Source organism: Nelumbo nucifera, chromosome 3 (assembly GCF_055504915.1).
Source record: "Nelumbo nucifera cultivar China Antique chromosome 3, China Antique-T2T, whole genome shotgun sequence".
NCBI lineage: Eukaryota > Viridiplantae > Streptophyta > Magnoliopsida > Proteales > Nelumbonaceae > Nelumbo > Nelumbo nucifera.
Window position 1 is genome coordinate 109,814,631 of NC_142651.1, and position 22,366 is coordinate 109,836,996.

General features: G+C 43.6%; 1 protein-coding gene across 1 annotated transcript; it reads right to left on the reverse strand.

Moving 5' to 3' along the window:
* Positions 1–175: 175 nt before the first annotated feature.
* On the reverse strand, positions 176–11,395 carry CAF2 (RNA-binding CRS1 / YhbY (CRM) domain-containing protein). The gene is made up of 6 exons (XM_010272653.3): positions 10,608–11,395; positions 10,332–10,459; positions 9,067–9,292; positions 7,805–7,932; positions 1,367–1,496; positions 176–771 (listed from the first exon to the last, which is right to left on the reverse strand). Exons 1-6 carry the CDS (start codon positions 11,278–11,280, stop codon positions 368–370), a joined length of 1,689 nt encoding a protein of 562 aa, XP_010270955.1. The 5' UTR covers positions 11,281–11,395; the 3' UTR covers positions 176–367.
* Positions 11,396–22,366: the final 10,971 nt, after the last annotated feature.

The window sequence follows — 22,366 nt, forward strand, 5'->3', positions numbered from 1 at the left end:
CAACATCAATGTACGCATCGATATACTAAAAACTCAAAAAAAGTAAAAAAAATCAATAATATATAAATTTTAGATTATTATAAATAAACAATAAAATAAGTTGAGTTTTGGGCTAGTCATTCCACCCTTAATAATACCTACCAGCGCGCATATGCATCCATATTCACTAGGTCAGTTTGGGAGTACAAATATGTACAGTGTGTATATTGCATTTCTAAACCTTACATTTGTATTTATAATCACAATCCCCAAACTCGTATTTATCATTTTGTACAACTGTATTCCAATTTCCAAGATCTTAGCAAAAAGCATGCTTAACATACATGATGCACAAGCAAAAAGAAAACTTTATTTGCACATTTAATCATCAAAGGAATCGCTCAGTAATTGAATCAACAGGTAATGATCCTAAAGGAATGGATTCCTCTTCAAACGAGTCACTAAAATAATCCTCATCTTCTCCCTCACCACCAAAGTTATCCTCATCAAAATCATCACTTCTGACAGCATCTGCCTCTACTCCATCTGCATTCGCTGCTTCCATGCCACTAGTATCTCCAGTAGAAAAAACCAATGCTGAATATGAGTGTTCTGTGGCCTGTGAGGTGCAAGAAAATGCCTCAACTTTGTCCAGAAGAGCATCGGGACCAACATCAATATCATCCAGCATAATTGCCTTCCCCGACTCTATTGCCTGCTTCCACAAGGACATCATTCTATGGCTTGATATCTCTGTTTTACGATCAACTGGTCTTGCATCCTCCACCTTGCCTGGAAAGCCCAGAATTTAAAAAAAAAAAAAACAAAAAACAAAAAACAAAAAACAAAACAAAAAAAAAACGAAAGAAAGAAAGAACAGACGTCAGAGGTATTTCATTAATATCTGATAGTAGATAACATGTACATTATCTGGATGGACAGAAAGGTGCTGCGGCCATTACTTAAACCAAAAAAGGAAAACACAGCCAAGATAATATCAGGTTCAGGTCCATGGACTAGAAGAAAATAGGGCAAAAATGCCTTTTATGGCTGCCTTTCTGGTCCCAATTACTAGTACAGAAATAGGGTGGGTATTCCCCCTCATTACTTTCCAAATTGACCAAGGAAGAGAATCAACTGATGATTGTTTTATGCCAACAAATTCATAAAATCTAAAGATCAAGTTACCTATCCACCTGGGTGTTGGGATAATAATTGGGCTTTACCCAGATTTCTCTGGGTAGGATCATGTGATAATGTAGATGATGCATCATTGGTGCCAGAAGTATCAATTGACTTGTTGATATCTACAATTTGTTTACATCGCTGTTGGCATAAATGCAGATGTGTGCAAAATAATTTATCCTTTGTCACTTTTGACACCTACCAGTACAATCCAAACCAGATGAGATACCACTGCCAGTGCTGTGATCTGCAGACATTGATTTCCAATATCTGCCCCTCCACATCAAAATCTGCTCATCATCGAAGGACAGTAGAACACAAGGAACCAATTCCTGTAAACTGACAAAATGCAGTGAGATAAATAATAAGAAAAAATAATAGAACTGCATCAGTTTTATTTACTCCATTCTAAAGAAGGGATTATTCCTGTTCATGTGGAGGCAACTAGGTATCTAGTTCTACAGGGCACAACCATACAAGGTATTGGTCTTAGTTTTAGTCAATTCCATGTGTTTTTTTCTTTATTAAGAACATGTCCACTGAATACGCTATGTACATTATAAATTGTATATGAAAAGGATCACATATAATTATTTTGTGATCTCTTCTTTTTCTTTTTCTTCCATATTTTCTCTTCTTTATTTCCACGGGGGGGGGGGATCCCTGATCATGGACCAAAATTTCTCAACTGGACTAAGTCAAAATTCAGCTCTGAATTCAGTAAAAACATCAACTAGATAGCTTGTCTTTTACAACTGGGCTCTAGGTTATAGAAGTGTTCTACAGATTGAAAGGCTTAGAGATGTTGAAAAGAAAAGTGTCGAGAATGCTTGGTGTGTTACTGTTCACACCAAGAGACTTTTCATTTTACTTCACAAGCAAAATTACAAAGGTGCCCTTGAATAGGCGCCCAAATACAAATATTCATAAAAGGACAGTAATGCCCTCACACTCTTAACACTTCCCCTCAAGCTGAGCATAGATATTCATGCCCAATCAGTGCTTTAAAAGTGCAAGGCGCAGGGTCAATTTGTGCCTGAGGCGCAAGGCGAGGCGCACACTTTTCTGAAGCAACGCACAAAAATACAAAAAAATGCTAAAAAATAAAAAAAATGTCAGAAAATTCAAAAAATTAAAACACTGCATAAGGTAGACAAATCTCTCCACTCGCAACTCTTTCTCTAATGAAATGTTGATCAACCTCTATATGCTTTGTATGATCATATTGTACAGGGTTGTGGGCTATGTTTATGTCAGCTTGACTGTCACAATATAATATCATTGGAGTATCAATCTGCACTCCATTTCTGTCAACAAGTTCTTCAGCCACAACAATTCTGAGACCCCGTGCATCATAGTTCTATACTCTGCCTCTGCACTAGATCAAGCCACAATTGATTGCTTCCTGCTTCTCCAAGATACAGCATTACCACCCACCAAGGTACAATAGCGAGAAGTAGACCACCTATCATCAATAGAACATGCACAGTCAGCATCAGAATAGGCCTCTACCTTCAAATGCCCATGATTAGAATACAACATCCATTTTCCTGGACATCCCTTCGAATAGACAAGTATTCTATTCAATGCTTGCATATAAGATGATTTAGGCTTGTGCATGTATTGGCTAACCACACTTACAGCATATGATATATCTGGTGTAGTCAAACACAAGTAGAGAAGGTGACCGACAAGTCTCTGATACACATCTTTGTCAGGAAGGACATCTCCATCATCAATTCCCAACTTATGATTGGGATCAATTGGAGTTTTAGTCGGTTTACAATCCAATTTTCCTACCTCCTAAAGCAAATCAAGGACATATTTCCTCTAAAAAATATAAATGCCCTCTTTGACCTTGCAATCACAATCCCTAGGAAATACCTGAGATTTCCAAGATCCTTAATTTCAAATTCAGTAACAAGGAAAGACTTCAATTTAGCAATCCCAAAGATATCATCCCTTGTGGTAACAACATCACCAACATAGTTATTTTTCCATTTTCTCTCCTAACAAACAGAGTATGGTCAGCTTGTGATTGTGAGAAGCCAATTTTTAAGACAGCTTTTTTGAATCTGTCAAACCAAGCTCTAGGGGACTGTGTAAGGCCATAAAGGGATTTCTTCAAACTACAAACTTTTCCTTCACTCCCAGGGATGTTCACTCCTGGAGGAAGTTCCATGTAAACTTCTTCCTGAAGGTCTCCATTAAGGAAGGCGTTCTTAACATCCATTTGATACAAGGGCCAAGAGTAGTCAGCAACAGAAGACATGATATTTTGGATTGAATTCATCTTGGCTACTGGAGCAAACGTTTCCTAGTAATCAATGTCGTAAGACAGAGTGTACCCTTTTGCCACAAGTCAAGTTTTAAACCTTTCAATTGAGCCATTAGCTTTATGTTTCACTGTGTAAACCCACTTGCATCCAACAGGAACTTTGCCTTCTGGAAGAGAAACAATTTCCCATGTCTGGTTTTTTTCAAGTGCCTCCATTTCCTGGTTCATAGCATCCCTCCAATGAGGAAACTGCATTGCCTCAATAACACTGTGAGGGGTAAAAGCATAAGCAATAGAAGAGATATGGGCACAAGGCACAATAAGAGGGTGATAAAGTATCATAAGAGACATAGTTTGAAATAGGATACTTAGCACATGTCTGTCTTGTTTTATGAATTGCTATAGGAAGGTTAAGGTTAGAATCTATAAGAGGCGGCTCAACAACAGATTCAACACAGGCATTAGAAATAGGAAAAGGTTTAGAATCCAAATTACCCGAGTCTGGGAGGTTAGATTGTAATGGACATTCAATCTCTGGAGTCATTCTCTTTTTTCGTTTGACGAACCACTAATGCCAAGAGTGAGGAATAGGAGAAGGCAAAGGAGGACTATTACCACCACAAGGAAGAGGAGAAGAAGGATTGACAATATCAGTTGCAGGAATTGGCATACAAAAGGGAGTCCGATCTTCCTTAGCATTCTCCCCTTGAAGAGAAGGACGAGAAACGGAGAAGAAGGGAGTAGACTGAAAGAATGTGATACCTTTGGACACATACCTTTTTCTATAACAAGGGTCATAACAATGACACCCCTTTTAGACTAAAAAAATATCCCAAGAAGACACACTTGATAAACTTTTGATCAAATTTCAGCCTAAAAGGACTCATGTCATGGACGAAGCAAACACACCCAAAAACCTTGGGTGGAAGATGGAATGTATCCTCATCAAGAAAAAGAAGTTGATGAGGAGATTGGAGATTAAGGGTCCACGAGGGAAGTTTGTTAATAAGATGTACAACTGTTTAAACTGATCAGGAAAAAAACGATATACAGTCGTTTAAGCATCCCCCCAAAACCAAGTTGGAACATGCATTTGGAATAACAAGCATCTGGAAACTTTAATCACATGTCTATTTTTCCTCTCAGATACCCCATTTTGTTGGGGAGTATTGAGGGTAAGAACTCTGGTGAACCACTCCTTTTTCTACAAGGAAGGTTTGTAAGTGCTTTTCAAAGTACTCCTTTGCATTATCAGATCTAATAATCTTGATCTTCTCAAACTGTGTCTTCACCATATTGAAGAAGCCTTTCACAATTGAAGGAACTTCATCTCAGCTCTTCATCAAATACAACTAAGTATACCGCGAGTAGTCATCAACAAAGAGAATGAAATATTTATAATCATTCATACATGGAATAGAATAAGGTCCCCAAGCATCAATTTGTATTAAATGAAAAGCAACATTACTTCTTTTGTTACTTGCAAAAAAGGTGGTTCTACATTTCTTTGATATTTGACAGACTTCACATTGCATACCAGAACTAGATTACTAGACAAGGGACTCGAACAAACTAAGAAACAAAAACTTCAAAGAACCAAAAGAAACATGCCCAAGACGATGATGCCACAATTTCAATTGACTTAGCTTCTCATCATGACAAGACTCAAACTGACACATCAACCCTAACATTGGAGACTGACCAAGAAGATAAACTCCATCAACTTCATGTCCACTGCCAATTGTCTTCCCCATACTTAGGTTTTAAAAGACACAATGAGATGGAAAGAAGGTTATAAAGCAATTATGAGACTTCGTAAGAGAACCGAGTAGATAAGAGATTTTTATGCAATTGTGGATATGGAGTACAGAGTTTAGAGATTTCTATGTAATTGGGGTCTGGGATCCATTGGCAACGGTAATCTTGCCTTTCCCTGAAAAAAGTCTATAAGTGGTAAAGTAGGAAGGCATACCAATCATATGATCACTGGCTCCTGTGTCAATTATCCAAGAGCTAGAGGGTGGGGTATGACATGCAAGTGCAATACTTGATTTTATAGAGGCATTAGAAGAAGCAATTGCACTGGCAGGTATAGGCAACCCGCTCTTTTCAAGATAGAGTAAGATGCCTCTCAATTTTTCCATCACATCAGAGGTGTCATGAGTAGATGCCGGAGCAGGAGGATTTCCCTCAAGCATGCGAGTCTAAGAATCATGACTTGCAAGTTGCAGTAGCTACATAAGCATTTACTTTCTTTCTAGTTTTAAACTTCTTAAGTTTCAAGTGGGATTTAGTTTCCAGCATCAATCCTTGGTATGCTTCGGCTTCTTACAGTATTCACAAAATACCTCTTCAGGTTTACCAAAACTTTGCTTAGGCTTTGTGGACACAAGAGTAGTGTGCTCACCTACAGACGCTTGCATCATAACATTCCTTCTACTGTACAACAGTATATGTGTTGCCTGGTGAAGTCATAATCAGCATTCAGCCCAACAAGAAAATAAAAAAACTTGGCTTCTTTCAATGTACTTTCTGTACTGTTCAGCATCAACAGGATCCTTCCACTCCGAAGCCTCAAGATTTCTCCCCCTGTCGCATATACATGCTTCTCTTCGCAACTGATAGATTATAGCAGTGTTTTTCACTTAAGAATAGTTAGCCTATCCCAAATATCTTTAGTTGTTGAAACATATAGTTACGGGCGGTGTGTGGCTACATAGAGCATACAAGCCATGACATAACTAGTAGATTATCCTGCTCCCATTTGGAATAGTTTGGATCTTCAGGCTTCGGCTTAGCTTCCTTAACGGTAATAAATTCAAGCTTACTTCTTCCATCAATTGTAAGCTTGGTTGATTGAGACCATTCAAGAAAATTTGTTCTATCAAGTTTTACAGTAGTAATCCGCCCTCCAGCATTATCATTGCTTCCCGGGAGAACATAGGTAGGTAACTAGGTACGAGGACGTCTTTGTGTGAGTCCATCAGTCACAACCTCTCCAAAAAAAAAATATTTCTCACCAGCGTCACAATATTCCAACACTAATTGAACTCCCAAACACCTTTCCCACAAGGTTAGATACGAGTTACAGCTAAAAATCTAGGAAAAGTAGGTGGTGGCGGCAAAACATGGGAAGAAAGAAAGTTCCCAAAAAAAGTTTTAGGGCTCCAAAAAATTCAGGACTACTTCCTGCAGCCCTAGGGGTTTACCATGACTCAAACACAAGAGGTTTCAGCAGCAACCACCCACCATACGAGCATGCAAGCCCTAAACTCTAGATCTGGATTTTTCGCCAATTTTCATCCGAAAAACCTAAAACAGCTTCAAACCACCATGATACTTATACCAAAATTCCCCTAAAATCAGGGCGAACCAATGACCATCAAAAACCCATGAGGATGCTGCCGACTGTACAGATTGCTGATGTCAACCGACGGCATGCTAACGTCAGAAGGTCTGTCTATGTGTCACGACCAGTAGCAGATAGTTTCCTTGGTCGTGCGGTGCTTTGATACCAAGTTGAAAGAAGAAGAAGAAGAAGAAGAAGAAGAAGAAGAAGAAGAAGAAGAAGAAGGAAATTACAAAGGTGCCAAGAGACTTTTCATTTTACTTCACAAGCAAAATTACAAAGGTGCCTTTGAATAGGTGCCCAAATACAAATATTCATAAAAGGACAGAAATGCCCTCACTCTTAACATATAGAAAGACTTCTAACAGGCTGAAAAGCACAAACAGGTTCACTATGGAGTATAAACAAAAAGCAACCAGAAATTTAAGAAGGAAAACTAGATAACTTAGAGAAGAATTAAAGAAGAAACAAGAAGAGCTCTTGTATCAATTATATCCACTGAACCAGTAGTGGAGCATTTGAAGAAATGGATGAAAAAGATGAAATTTCTAGTTGGTTTAACATTGGTGCAATCAACAACAACCAGAAACTCAATGACTTATACAGATCTGAAATTAGCAACAGAGACAGCCAAGTAGCATCCAGTCAACAGGTAAAATACCTGCTATAGAAAATAGACACCCTAATGAATTAGTGCCATTTCAAGTTTTATTCTTCATTTGTAATGGAAAGTAGGTCCAAGTGTTTATGAAAATAAAACATGTTTTCCTTTTGATGGGAAAATATGTTTATTGATATTTACCATATGTTACTTTCCTAGACATGTAAATAAGAAAATACAACTAAAATTATTATAAGGGAATATATCTGAACTTGTAAAATACAGTTAATCAACAATCCTTGACTCCCAATAATTTAGCCAAACTTCTAAAATATTAGAATATATATATGTGTGTGTGTGTGTGCCCAGTATGACCATGACAACTAATTGGGGAAAAAAAAGCTACACAAACCTTAAGTTTGGCACCTATCTTTTTATAATCACTTGCATGCATTCCTGTACAATCGATCTTAACCAAAGTGCTTTCTTCAAAAGCATTTCTAACATCCTTTACAAGGTTAATGTACACTCCATTTTTTGCTGCATTGAGAAAGAAGAGATTTTAGTTATAAGAAATGATGTTGTACCAACTCTAGGGAGAAAAAGAGAAAAAAGTGAAACAAGAGAAATCTCTTGATTATTAAAAGCATAAAATCAGTAATTTATTTGGAAATTAAGCACAAATAAGTACTCAAGGACCACCATGGATTCAAAGCATCCAATCTAACCAGCTGAGATGCAAACGACTAACAGTATCTGAAAAAAAATAATTACCCACTTTGTACTTAGGACTCTGTAAAAAAAGATTCATTCGATACAAGCATAATTAGAAAGATGTTGACAGCTAGGCTTATTGAATATCCAACAACTAAATGGTAGGCAGCTTATTTTGAAATATCCAAATATAAAGCTAGAACTTCTATCTATGTCCAAGATATAAAGGCACTGCCAGCCATAACACAAACAACAAAATTATTTTCTGAAACATTAGATCCCTTGATTGAATTCTACTCTGTATAATGGCTAGGTGAGTGGGAAAAGTAGAAAAAATAGGGTCACCAGTAAGAAGTAATTTGTTGCAAGTTGAAGAATCTAGAAGAGCTAGAGGCAAACCAAAAAGGATATTGGTTGAAGTAGTTGGGACAATGCTTTGTTAAATTAAGTTGAGTTTAGAGGGGCCAGATGAGAGGTAAGATTGGGATAAAAGAACTTGAAATAAACGCATCCAAGAAAACTTTAAAAATAGCCTCAGTAGGTGACAAGGAGGAAAAGTCAACTAAAATGGTTTAGTGATGTCAAGAAGACCCATGGCTTTGCACTATTGCGGAGTGACTTGGCACAAATAGAAAGCTCTAAATGAGCAAAGGAGGTCATAGAGGACATGAAATGAGGTAGCAAGAAATGGTCTAAAGTCATATTATTTGACTGTGAAAATGTCTCTTCATAGAGTGCAATGGCAGAACAGGATTCATGTAGGCAGACCCTAAATAGTAGGGGCAACTGGTAAGGCTCTGCTGAGTTGGGTTGAGAGATGTTTTCCCATTTATTCCAATACAAGTCTTCCATTACAATATCAAAACTAAGTTCACAACTCAAACATGGTAACCATGCTTTCTTACACAAAAATAATTAAATAAATAATCTCAAGCCAGAAACAAGTCACTTGTGTTTTACCTAGTTTACATATTGGCAGAAGACTCTTTCCTTTTGCTCGCAAGTCATCTGCTTCCAGTTTTGTCAGTCCTTCTGGAGCTTCCTGGATAAGTTTTGGATAAACAGGAGTAGCTGGCTTCCAAAGCATTATTGGGTATCTTGGACGAGTTTGATGGTCATAATTTCTACCACGAAAAAGATAAATGACACCACCAACTTGATGTATGATCTTGCCCCCAGCTTTTTCCTGCCATTGCAAATAAAATTTAAGCAGAATTAATGCAGGAATCTTCCCTGTGAATATGATAAAATAAGTAGATCCAATTCCTTTTTCTGATTAATCATCATTAAATTGAGGCTTTATCAAGTATGCAAGGAATAGGCATCTAAGAATATGCCTTTTTCCTTCTTCTTTTTCTCATGGGGGAAGGGTTGAGTGTTCAAAATGGGATAGGAACCAGGAACTAATGGTTGCAAGGGTGAAAGTCAAATGGTTTGTCTTCCTTTCTAGTAAAACTGTTGCTATTGTGGAAAAAATGTCAGAACAGGAGAAATGATAGAAACAAAAAAAAATGTCCGAAATGAAAACTTGAGTTTATCTTCTAAACAAGAAGTACAGAAATACCAGCTGGATGGATTAATCATCCATACCTGAGCAATTATTGCCCAGCATTGAAATTGAGAAAACATTAGAAATTAGATGCTGATCCAAAAATAAACCACAAAACTCTTCTTAAGAGCAAGAAGATGGAAGTAGAAACTAAACAAGTACACAATTTATAGTCTCAAAAAGGAGAAAAAGTGTCAAAAGCAGGACTGAGAAAGACCTATCAGAAAAAAAAGGACTAAGAACAGGAAAATTTTACAATTATGATATCATCATTCCCCATGTGCAGTAATCATATTGAGCAATGGTTTAACCCTTGATCTATACCCATTTGTTCTTGTCATTCTAATTCACCATCTACTACATAAATGAAGTTCTTATTGATGTTTTTGATATATTAGTTGTATTGGAAACACAGATTAAATATCATGGTAGGTTACTAATCAAAAGAAATATCACGGTAACCTTGGAAGTCAGATTTCAACTAGGAAGACTATCTCAAAGGAATCAACATGACCCCATCAAAAATAACATAGGGGAAAGAAGACAAATGTAGATTAAATATGAATTAAACACGTAATGAGAAATCTCTGTAAACCACAAATCAATTGAGTCATATGTCAAGGAATTGGAACTAAAATACCACAGATAAGAATCGTATTTATGTGTTGAAAAAAACCTCAAGATGGTGGCAAACGTTCCGCATATCAACAGTCGGAACACCTCTGCATCGGACCTTACAAACAGGCTGCCGCCTCCAATGGGAATGAATCAACTCTAACATGTTATGGGTTAATCCATCTCTTCCTACAGCAGTGGTAAAAAAAATGGCTTCAACCCAATTCACGAAATAATTAGCATGAAACAATAGTCTCCATTATACTGAGGCGGGAGTGGAAATATCAGACGTTACAAACTTCTAAGCTCGAAACACCCAGAGGCCAGAGCTTCTTACCAAGATTGACTTGGCGATTATGAGACAATAGAGGCTTAACAAGTGCTCGAACCTCCGCTTTGGTTAGAGGCTTCCCTAGTATCTCCTCCCTCGTTTTCCCTTCTTTTGGGAACTCTCCGAGAACAAAAGGCCTCGGCATTTCTAGATGCTTCACCCCCTTCGTTTCCGGGGGTGGTGGATTAAATGAATCAAACAGTGGGATTTTCTTCTTCTTTTCCTTCAATGGAGCCTTTCCGGTCCACGGCCTTGGCATAGTTTGAGGAGCAAATGGTAAGAAAGCAGGTTCTCGGATGGCCAAGGGCTTAACCTTGGGCGTCTCTGAGTAGCTGAATTGAAACTCGAATGGAGCTCCTGGGAGGAGATAAGATACTCCAGACTCTCCAACGACAACGGCGCGATCACCGTCTGATGCAATTACTCCGTCAGAGACGGGCTTGTGATACTTTGTCCGTCGATGAACGGATTTGAAAGCAGGATTTGAAGAATTATGTGAAGGCTGTTCGGATTGGGAAAGTGGTTTCTGCGTTCTTCGGGATTTTACGACTTTGGGGTATTTAGGGATTGGAATTGGAAGGGACGGAGGTATTGAGGCATTGGGCTCATTAATGCCAGGGTTTGAAGGCATTGAAGAGAAACGATTGAATAATCCTGGTAAGGTTGCCAGAATCGACATTCCTAATCTCAGAAAAAATGAGTGCAGGAAAGAGAGAGAGAGTGAAGTTCCGTCACTCCGTTGCGGCTCTTTGGGCTGTGGAATATTTTTGCGGGCGACGGTTATATTCTGACTTCTTGTGTTCCTCTTTATATCTGGCTAATTCGCAGGCTCAGGGACATCTTGCCACGTCGGGTCTCTGGTTCGGGATAGAGTGGATCAGTCGAGACCGTATCTTCTTCTCACAGAGGGCGCCGCACATGCGTATCCTACCATGCATCGGTACTTTTAAGTTATCATTCACGGGAAATGTTCCTAATGCACGGTTGATGTGCATGTGAGGCGCCCAAGTGTGATGAACAGATCCCACCGATTATTAATCCATTCGGGATATGCTCCTCACCTTGCTGCGTGTAAAAAATTCTAATAACCAATCACGAGTGAAATTGGATTCAGTTAAACAAAAACTAAAAAAGCAAACCAAACCGATGAGATCAAATCGAAGGTTCTAGTTAATTGAATTAATTGGTTCGATTTTGGTTTGACATTTTTAAGAAATCTGTTTGGTTTCGGTTAATTAATATAAAAAACTGAGGGTTAACTGAATTCGATCGATATTTATTTATTTATTATGTATATTATATGATGAAGGGTGATTTGGCCCGACCTAGTAAAGAGGGGACACGTGGACACGACTTGATTCATATGATAACTCAGTCTGATATGACCAGTCCGTAACAGATCGAGTTCGGATATTCAACCACCTCGGAACAAGGTCACCTCGCGACAAGGTTACCTCGGGACGAGATCACCTCGGTACAAGATCGCGACAGGATCACCTCGACCCCAAGGCACTTCGGCATTCAACCCAGTTCGGAACTTAAAAGCATCAGCTCGGGGATACCGACTCAAACCACTGTGATAATCCCGAAAATCCCTCCACGGATTCCGAACCTCACGGGATCACATCGCGTAACGGCCAGCCTTATCTCCTGCCCGCCCAGTTCGGGCGAAATTGATAAGTCGTATCAGTTGATAACGTTACCCCCCAATTAAAGCGGAAACGGATCTCATCGTGATGAAGATCCCGGAACCAATCCACAAAACCCGCGAGGACTAAACTATATAAAGGCTCCACCCCCGATGGTTCAAGGTACGCGTGATTTCTCTGCTCTCTAACTCTCTACATTCTCAAAGCAATTTTAGCTCACAACAGCTTACTAACTTAAGCATCGGAGCGACCTCGCCGGGTTAACCACCCCGGGTTCTCTGATCTTATTTCGCAGATCTGCTTAGCTCACCGTCCGACTGGAAGCTAGATCATCCTCCAGCAGGGAGCAGTCAGATTGCGCTACATCAATTGGCGTCGTCTATGGGAAACGCTACAAAAAGCCTTCTCCACACTCAACTCATCTAAATTCAATGGCATCCTCCAGTCACGCCCGGACAGAGCACTGAAATGAACGTCTCTGGGGGCAACCTCAACTTCCGTCTGTCTGCATCAGTTAGTTTACCATACCGCACACTACGGCTGGGGTTCCAACACTGACCATGCCGCAAGCTTCTACGCGGGTAAACGCACCACTCCCCACTATAGTTGGCGCAACCTTCGCTGAACCATCTGTGGTTCCCCCCGGAGTCGGGCAATCCCAGTTCGACGACCTGGTACACTGCGTGCGGGCCATTCAGGTCCAAATGCAACAGGTCCAACAATTTGAACAATACCAGCAACAAGTCTTCTATCAGTTCCACCAGCAGCAATTCCCTCCACTACAGCAATGCCAGCAGTCAATTCCACCCCAACATCCAGCGATTCAGCAGAACCGGCCTCGTGTACAGAACACTCGATCTCCCCACCGAGGCGAGGAGACTTCCCAGGTTCCACTTCCTTTTGGGAGCCAAGTCTCACCTCGCGGTAGGAGAGACGGACATGTCACTCCACCCGCTTCACAGGGCAACATCGGAAACAGGTCTAGAGACACCCAGCCTACCAGAGCCATTCTTCCTCGGCGATCACATCAAAGAAGGTTCGCTCGCAGGTAACCGGTTCGGGGTTTTGGCCGCGAACTCAAGGCAAGGCCCTTCCATCCATGGCAGTCAGCCTCAACATCCAGAGAACCAAGAGCCACCTCGCGCCATAACAGTACCAAACCACACAGATGTTAGCAGCACCAATGCGGAGCCGACGAAGAGACAGCAGTGGAGGCGTCGCAAAGCACGCCGAACCTCAACTCAGAATAGATAGCTCGCAAGGCCCAACTAGCAGGAACAAGTAAAAGGTAAAGAGGAGGCGAGCTCCGCAGCCACGAAGACCGCTCCTCTCCTCTCCGGGTCATCCCCTCTGTCCTTCGAGCTATTGGCGACCTCGATGCCCAAGGACTTCAAAATGCATCCCCTCGACAAGTATGACAGATCTTTTGATCCTAACGACCATGTAGACTCCTTTCAGTCCCAGATGCACCTAGCTGGAGCTTATGAGTCCTACATGTGCGTGACTTTCTCCACCACATTTAAAGGAGTAGCTCGCACATGGTACCAGAACCTCGCGCCAGAAACAATCAAGAGTTGGGTGCAGTTCATGGAGTTGTTCACCTCGCACTTCATCACCAACAAGAAGTGCTCAAGGTCTCAAGAAAGCCTCCTCAATGTAGTTCAAAGAGAAGGGGAGTCCATCAAAAGCTATATCAAGCGCTTCAATGACACCTTCCTACAAATCCTCGATCTAGATCCAGTGGTGAGGCTCACGGCAGCGAAGAAGGGTATAACTCATAGGGAGTTCAAGTGGCATGTGGTGGCCAACAAGCCGAAAGACATCACAAAATTCCTCAACTCGCTAATCAGTTCATCAGGACCGAGGAAGAGATGAATCAGAGGACTGATAATCCAGTAGAAAAGAGAAAAAGAGAAGGTGACAACACAAGAAATGACGGGAACAAGAGAAGAAAGAGTATGTCCCTGACTAGGGGAGGAAACAAGTATGGGAGCCGATCTCCTTCGCGATCTCGCAAGTCAGGTCAGCGTTCCAGAACTCCTCCTGATGAAAGGACGAGCTATACACCCCTCAACGCGAAGCGAGGAGAAATCTTGTGGCAATCAAAGACTCCTCCTATGTGAAGTGGCCACCTCGGTTGAGGGGAGATCCCGCCACCAGGAATAGGAATGTTTATTGTCACTTCCACAAAGACCACAGACACAGTATAGAGAATTGTAGGAACCTCCACAACGAGATTGAGGAGCTCATCCGTCGCGGGTACCTAAAAAAAATCATACAAAGAGAAAACAGAAACCAAGCAGATCGCCAAATAGACCGACAGGGGGACCAAAGAAGAAGTGCTCCCGAGTCCATCAGTAGACAGAGCGAGCAGCCGCCACGACAGTTTCCTGAAGAAAGACCAATCTGCGGAGTAATCAACATGATTACTGGCGGGTCTATCATCACGGGCTGCACTTAGGCAGCAGGTCGAGCTTCAGTTCACGAACTAGAAAACGAAGAGCAGAACTCGCCGAAGCGACCCAAGCTCGAAGACCCCATCTACTTCACGAAAGATGATGCGTGCGGGATCCAATATCCTCACGATGCGCTCTGCTGATAAAGTTGAGGATAAATGATTTCGAAGTTAAGCGCGTCCTAATGGATTCGGGTAGCTCGGCCGATATTCTGTTCAAAGACGCCTTCGACAAGCTGTAGCTCCAGACAAGCGATCTAAAGCCAACGGATACTCCCCTGGTAGGCTTTAGCGGCAAGGAGGTCAGACCTCTAGGGCGAGTCTCAGTACCCATAGAGGTTGGCCCGTGGCCAAATATTGCAAGGTTCAAGCACACATTCTTAGTGGTCGCAACTCCCTCCCCGTACAATGCCATAGTAGGTCGACCCATTACACACACACTACGTGTGGTAGTATCCACCTACTACTTGGCAATGAAGTTCCCTACGGACTATGGAGTAGGGGTGGTGCGAGGCGACCAGCTCGAATCTCGCAAATGCTACGTCGCCGCCCTCAAGGGGAAAGCCAAGCTAGCGGTTGACGTCGAGTTCGAGCGACCTATGGAGTATGCTGAGAAGTGAGCTACACTGACAGAGGAGACGGTTCACATCCCGGTCTCAACAGATGATCCAACTAAGACCCTCCAGATCGACGCTTTGATCGAGGAACCACTTCGCTCTCAACTGGTAAGTTTTTTACTTGAAAATTTAGATGTGTTTGCTTGGTCAGCGGCAGAAAATGCCCGGAATAGATTCTAAAGTCCTAACTCACAAATTAAATACTGATCCCTTAGTCAGGCCCGTTAGACAGAAAGAATGCAACCTCGCCCCAAAGCGCTAGAGGATAGTCGATGAAGAGGTCGAGAAGCTCTTAGCGGCGGATTTCATTAGGGAGGTCCATTACCCGAGCTGGGTAGCTAACCCAGTTCTATTATAAAAGGCCAACGGTAAATGGCGCATGTGCGTCGATTATACCGACCTGAATAGAGCCTACCCAAAGGACTGCTTCCTGCTGCCCAAGATCGATCGCCTAGTGGATGCAACCTCAGGGCATGAGTTGCTGAGCTTTCTGGATGCATACTCGGGTTACAACCAGATTAGGATGGACCCTGTCGATGAGGAGAAAACGGCCTTCATAACCAAGCTCGGACTGTATTGCTATAAGGTTACGCCCTTCAGACTAAAAAATGCCGGGGCAACCTTTCAAAGACTTGTAAATAGGATTTTTGAGTCGTTAATCGACAATAAAGTTGAATGCTATGTAGATGATATGGTCGTTAAGACCCAATTTTCAAAATTTTTATTAAATGATTTGCAAAATGTTTTTGAAATTTTATGAAAGTACAACATGAAGTTAAATCCCAACAAATGTGTCTTTGATGTCACCTTGGTTAAATTCTTGGGCTACATAGTCAACCGACGTGGCATCGAAGCCAACTCGGAAAAGATAAAGGCCATCTTAAATATGAGACCACCTTGCAAACTAAAAGAGGTTCAAAGGCTGAATGGTAGGATAACCGCTCTGAGCCATTTTATGTCTAAGTCGACAAATTGCTGCCTGCCTTTATTTAAGGCTATAAAGAAAAGAAAAGACTTTGAGTGGACTGTGGAGTGTCAGGTCGCCTTCGACGAGCTGAGAAAATACTTAGCTAGTATGCCGGTTCTGACCCGACCCGAGGAAGGGGATATTTTAAAGTTGTACCTCTCCGCGAATGACGAGGTGGTCAGCTCGGTACTGATAAAAGAAGTAGATCGGGTCCAATGACCCATCTACTATGTTAGCAAGGTTTTGTAGGATGGTGAAACAAGGTATCTAGAGATCGAGAAACTGGCATACGCGCTAGTCATCGCAGCTCGGAAGCTTCATCCATACTTTCAAGCCCACACTGTCGTTGTCCTCACCAACAACCCTCCGAGGCAGATCCTGCTCAAGCCCGAGGTATCTGGCAAATTGACGAAATGGGCTATCGAACTCAGTGAGTACGACATCTGGTATGAACCTCGAACGACAATTAAGGCCCAAGCCTTGGCCGATTTCGTGGCAGAATGTATGTTCAGCACCGCAACCCCCGAACTGGTCGAGCTCGAGCACACGAAGGAAGCTTCAACCAGCGCGGCACCAATCCCAGTTAGATCAGGTCCGACCTGGGACAAGGAGCCTTGGATCCTCCACGTTGATGGCTCGTCCAACCAACAAGTGGGGCGGGCATAATTCTGTACGGTCTAAGCGGGGTGAAGCTAGAATACGCGCTCCGGTTCGGGTTCGCAACATCCAACAACGAAACAGAGTACGATGGCATTAGTAGTCGAGCTCACTTTAGCGAAGGAAGTAAAGGCTAAACACCTTGTCATCTGCAGCGACTCCCAGCTCGTGGTCAACCAAGTCAGCGGCGAGTATGAAGCCCGCGACCCCAACATGGCTGCTTATTTGGCCAAGGTTAGAGAGGTTCTACGATGCGGACCATGTACATAAAGGACCTACCTCGGTCTAGCATTCTCGGGGGGGGGGAGGAGAGGTCGCTCCCGTAGCACAAGCAGAGCCAAGCTGGATTGACCCATTCGCGAACTATCTGCTTCATGGGACCCTTCCTACAGATCGCAATGCGGCCCAAAGTGTAGAGCGCCAGTCAGCTAAGTACGTCATTATAGACGGACAGCTGTACCGGAGATCTTTCACACTCCCCTACTTGCGACCCTCAGAGGCCGAGCTCGTTCTCTGCAACACCCATGAAGGCTTGTGTGGCGGACACTTGGGGGGCAGGGCTCTCGCCCAGAAGGCGCTACGACAAGGTTACTACTAGCCCACAATGAAGGCAGACGCACTCGACTTCATCAAGAAGTGCGACAAGTGTCAGAGGCACGCCAACATCCACCACTAACCTGCTGCCGCCATCAAATACCTCACCAGCCCATGACCCTTCGCACAGTGGGGAATCGACATTCTTGGCCCATTCTTGCCAGCGACAGGACAGAGGAGGTTTCTGGTGGTAGCAGTGGATTATTTCACGAAGTGGGTGGAAGCGGAACCCCTAACGATGATCACAGCCCGCAACATACAAAATTTCTTCTGGAGGAATATAGTATGTCACTTCGGGCTACCTCGGGTACTCATCTCTGACAATGGAAAGCAGTTCGAGGACATCAAGTTTCAGAATTGGTGTGCCGAGATGGGAATACAACAAAACTTCACCTTGGTGGCACACCCCCAGGCAAACGGGCAAGCGGAAGTCACCAATAGAGCTATACTCCGTGGACTGAAAGCTCGCTTAGCCTAAGCCAAAGGATTGTGGGTAGATGAACTGCCCAGTGTGCTATGGGCCTACCGGACTACTGTTAAGACCGCCACGGGTGAGACTCCCTTCAACCTCACTTACGGCATGGAAGCGGTGATCCCAGCAAAAATCGAGGTGCCGACACTACGCTTAGAGGCATACGACGAGGAGACAAACGACGATGAGCTCCGTACCAACCTCGACCTGGTGGAAGAAGTACAGGACCTGGCATACATCCGGACTACAGCTTATCAGCAGAGAGTGGCTCGGTACTATAACACCCGGGTCAAGAAACGACACTTCCGTGTCAGCGACCTGGTTCTTCGGAAGGTTATGGTACCTGAGCTCGGTGTTGGTAAGCTCGAACCAAACTGGGAAGGTCTGTACCGAGTAAGATGGGTATTCGGGGAAGGTACGTACGAGCTCGAGACCCTGAAAGGGAAACAAGTACTTCGATCCTGGAATATCGGCAATCTAAGAAGATACAACCTGTGATCGCCGAACTGGAGAGAGGACTGCGAGTCACTCCCAGAAGCCTAAGGGCCATGATGTCGAGCTGACATAAGACCTCGACACTACGATAAGTCTCAGTCGCCTCTTTGACATGGGCAGACAAGCCCCAGTCGCCTCTTCGGCATGGGCAGACAAGTCCTAGTCGCCTCTTCGGCATAGGCAAATCATCATGCCTAAGGCATAGACAGTTCGGGTGTAAACCCTATGACGTCTAGCCCAGTTTGGCATATAATAACAGGTTGGACCCACTAGCTCTAAGGGACAACTGACATCTAAGCGAGTAGCCCGTGCGCAGATAGGCCGGGTATATACCCTACAATGTCTACTCACCTCGGCGTACATTATGCGAAGTTACCCCTACTCCTAGCTTAGTTCGTTAGCTTGGTAGTTCAAGGTAATCCACATAGAAAAATTTTATTTCGGTTATCCTTACTTGTAGTCCAGCTCAGTAGCTCGACAGTTCAGAGTAACCTACACATTTCTACTCCTACATAGTTAGTTTGCCAGTTCGGGAGTTATTTGCACTTGGAACATTTTTGAACAAAAGTCAAAAGGTGCATTTCATTGATATAAGATTTCAGTACAAAAAAAAAAGTTCACTATAGATCGAGCTCGGAGGCTCAAGGTATACAATATAAGAGAAAAGAAGCCTCTATTCATCTCGGTGCTCTTCGTCCTTGTTCGAGGCTTCAGCAGGAGGATCCATACACTCATCAGCGCAGGTCTCCTCAACACCACTGAGCAGGTCGCTGTCGCTTTCTGCCTCGGAGTCTGGATCTTCAGTAGCTTCGGCAGCCATTTCCTCTGTGACCCTCGAAGTAGTAATAGCGCTAAGGTTGAGCTGAGGGAATTCACGTCGGGTCAGCCACCTACTAAGCTTGAAGCCCTTACAGTAGCTTTCCATCCCCACCTCGACCAGTTCTCTCTGGAACTCCTCTGAGGCCTTGTATTCTTGGATGGCCTTGACCTTAGCCTCCTCCACTACTTGAAGGAGTATCTCAGTCTGCTCCTTTACGAGGGCTTCGAGGTTCTCCACCACCCTCTTCAGTGCCACTTTCAGCCCCGCGAGCTCCTCCTTCTCGGCCATCAGCAGAGTGATCAACTCCTTTATAGCCCACGCGTCTTTCTTCAACTGGTTAACTTCATTGCGGGCCAGATTTAGCTCGGTGTGAGCCTCGCGAGATGAAGATTCAGCTGCAAGAGCTCGCTTCAGGTGCACCTCGGACTGGTACGTCAGAGCATGTATAGCGGAGTTCACCTGCCAAGAGAAGGATACAAGAGTTAGTACAAGAAAAGTTGAAGTACAAAATTGAAGAAGTCAAGACAAAACTTACCACCATGCAGTGGGTAGCCGCTCGTGCTCCAAGCTGAGCGACTGGAAGCTCGGCCCAGCTAGCGACCTCCTCGGCGTATACCGCGCTTTGGCTCTTGAGAAGGCTATACTTCGGAGTTAGTATGCTTCGAGCTGCTTCATCGCTGCCTGAAGAAGCAGCAGTTGTAGTGGCGGGCTCCAAAGATGTTGCCTCCTCGGGCGCGCGGGGTGGGAAGATCTTCCCAGGTTCCTCCTCGACCAGATCAATCACGAGAGGTTGCTCGGTGGATATGGGCTTTTCGAGCTCTGGAACGGCAGCCTGCGGAGACTCAATGCGAGCTCTTTTGGAAGTTCGCTTATTCTTTACCTTCTTCATGCTACCAAAGAGTTCGGTCGTAGGGATCTTCATGGTTGCTGCAACAAAAGCAAACTATCAGAAACAACATCAAAATGAAACAAAGACAACATAACAAGTGACGACCTACCAGGACTTAGACCGGCCTGCACGAGGTTGTCTTTGGTCACGTAGTCCAAGAACTTGAGACCGAGCTCCTCCCAAGATCGGAGCTTTTTCCTTGTCTTCAGGTCCAACCTAACACTGGGATCCTGACTGGCCGCCCTCCAGTGGGTCGGGAAGGGCCACCCCTCGGTGCTACGGACTACAAAGTAGCTCCTTTTTCAGGCCGGGACCTTGTTTGGGAGCTCGTGTAAAAGTTTATAGCCTGGACGAAGGGATAGGTAGTAAGTTCGTCTGTGTTTAAGTAGAACATAGGAGGAATTCTTCTTTATTGAGAGAATGGAAGAAAAAATATCAAGGTCAAGAGGCAGGTTATAGTCGTGGAAGAGCGAGATGGTTCCTACTACATTGCGAATGGAGTTCGGGTGTAGCTAATCTATGGTAATGTTAAAAAGTTTAATGACTTCGACGATCAAGGGGTGAAGTGGAAGACGAAGACCAGCTGCGAGTTGCTCTTCGAAGATCACAATCTCGTCGTGACTGTGCTCCCAAGGAAAGTTACTTAGGGGAAGACTATAGACAAGGTTGCTCGGAAGCCTATACTGAGCTACTAAGGACTGGAGCCTGTCCGCCGTCACCTGAGGCCTCTCGCGCCTCCCGGGGTGATTCCACCTCAAGAGGACCGCGGACCGCACCTTGACCCGAAGTAGCTTCTTCGGTGTGGCGATCTACGACCTGAGCCAAGGTACCCACCTCGGCCCCAGTGGATTCACCGCTCCCATCTAAGAGACTGCCAAAACTAAAGCTAGACATGGAAAAGACACTAAATCAAAAAGGAGAGCTAGGGAAGACTCATCAAAGAGAGACCGAACTAAAGGAAGAAACCAAGCTAAGGAACTTGAGCGCAACCTCAAACCGAAGGCTAGCAAATTTATGGCGAAGCAAATGAGTCTCGGGCCCCCTATTTATAGCCGCTATGTCCGAGAATCAACGGTCAAGATCGAACCAATCCAACGGCTCCTAGGAAAATCAGTTGCGCGACCCCCGAGGTTGAAATCGGTTTAGCGCATTTTTTGACGTCCGTGGAGTTTATAGATCGCGTGACGTCTGCACGTAGACCATACGCGACCTATGTTATCCCTGGTTGAGCCGAGTAGCCAAACAGGTCCGACCAACGATTCGCCCGACAAGCCGCTTGGACCTCGGGCCAAATCCACTTGGATTCATCATGAACTCCCCGCACCGGGTCGAGACCCCTAGCTCGGGGAGTGGGGGGCAATTGATGAAGGGTGATTTGGCCCGACCTAGTAAAGAGGGGACACGTGGACACGACCTGACTCATATGACAACTCAGCCTGATATGACCAGTCCGCAACAGATCGAGCTCGGATATTCAACTACCTCGGGACAAGGTCACCTCGCGACAAGTTTACCTCGGGATGAGATCACCTCGGTACAAGATCGTGACAGGATCACCTTGACCCCAAGGCACTTCGGTATTCAACCCATTTCGGAACTTAAAAGCATAAGCTCGGGGATACTAGCCAGCCTTATCTCCTCCCTGCCTGGTTTGGGCGGAATTGATAAGCCATATCAGTTGATAACGTTATCCCCCAATTAAAGCAGAAACGGATCTCATCATGATGAAGATCCCAGAACCGATCCACAAAACCCGCGAGGACTAAACTATATAAAGGCTCCACCCCCGATGGTTCAAAGTACGCATGATTTCTCTGCTCTCTAGCTCTCTACATTCTCAAAGCAATTTTAGCTCGCAACAGCTTATTAACTTAAGCATCGGAACGACCTCGCCGAGTTAGCCACCCCGGGTTCTCTGATCTTATTTCGCAGATCCGCTTAGCTCACCGTTCGACTGAAAGCCAGATTATCCTCTAGCAGGGAGTAGTCAGATCGCGTTGCATCATTATATATTATTAGTTTTAATATATACTATATTATTTATAATATAATTTTTATATGCATTTTTAATTTTTTATTATATATATTTATTTATAATATATTTTATAAAATAAAAAAACTGAAAAACCAATAAGTCAAATCGATAGTTA

Bases quoted from the DNA above. Each gene is read 5' to 3' on its own strand.
- CAF2 (XM_010272653.3), bottom strand. From the start codon at position 11,280: ATGTCGATTCTGGCAACCTTACCAGGATTATTCAATCGTTTCTCTTCA. The intron at 9,293-10,331 runs GTTTTTTTCAAC...TTGCAATGGCAG, and splicing joins ACGTTTGCCACCATCTTGAG to GAAAAAGCTGGGGGCAAGAT. The intron at 7,933-9,066 runs GTAAAACACAAG...TTCTCAATGCAG, and splicing joins TCTGCCAATATGTAAACTAG to CAAAAAATGGAGTGTACATT.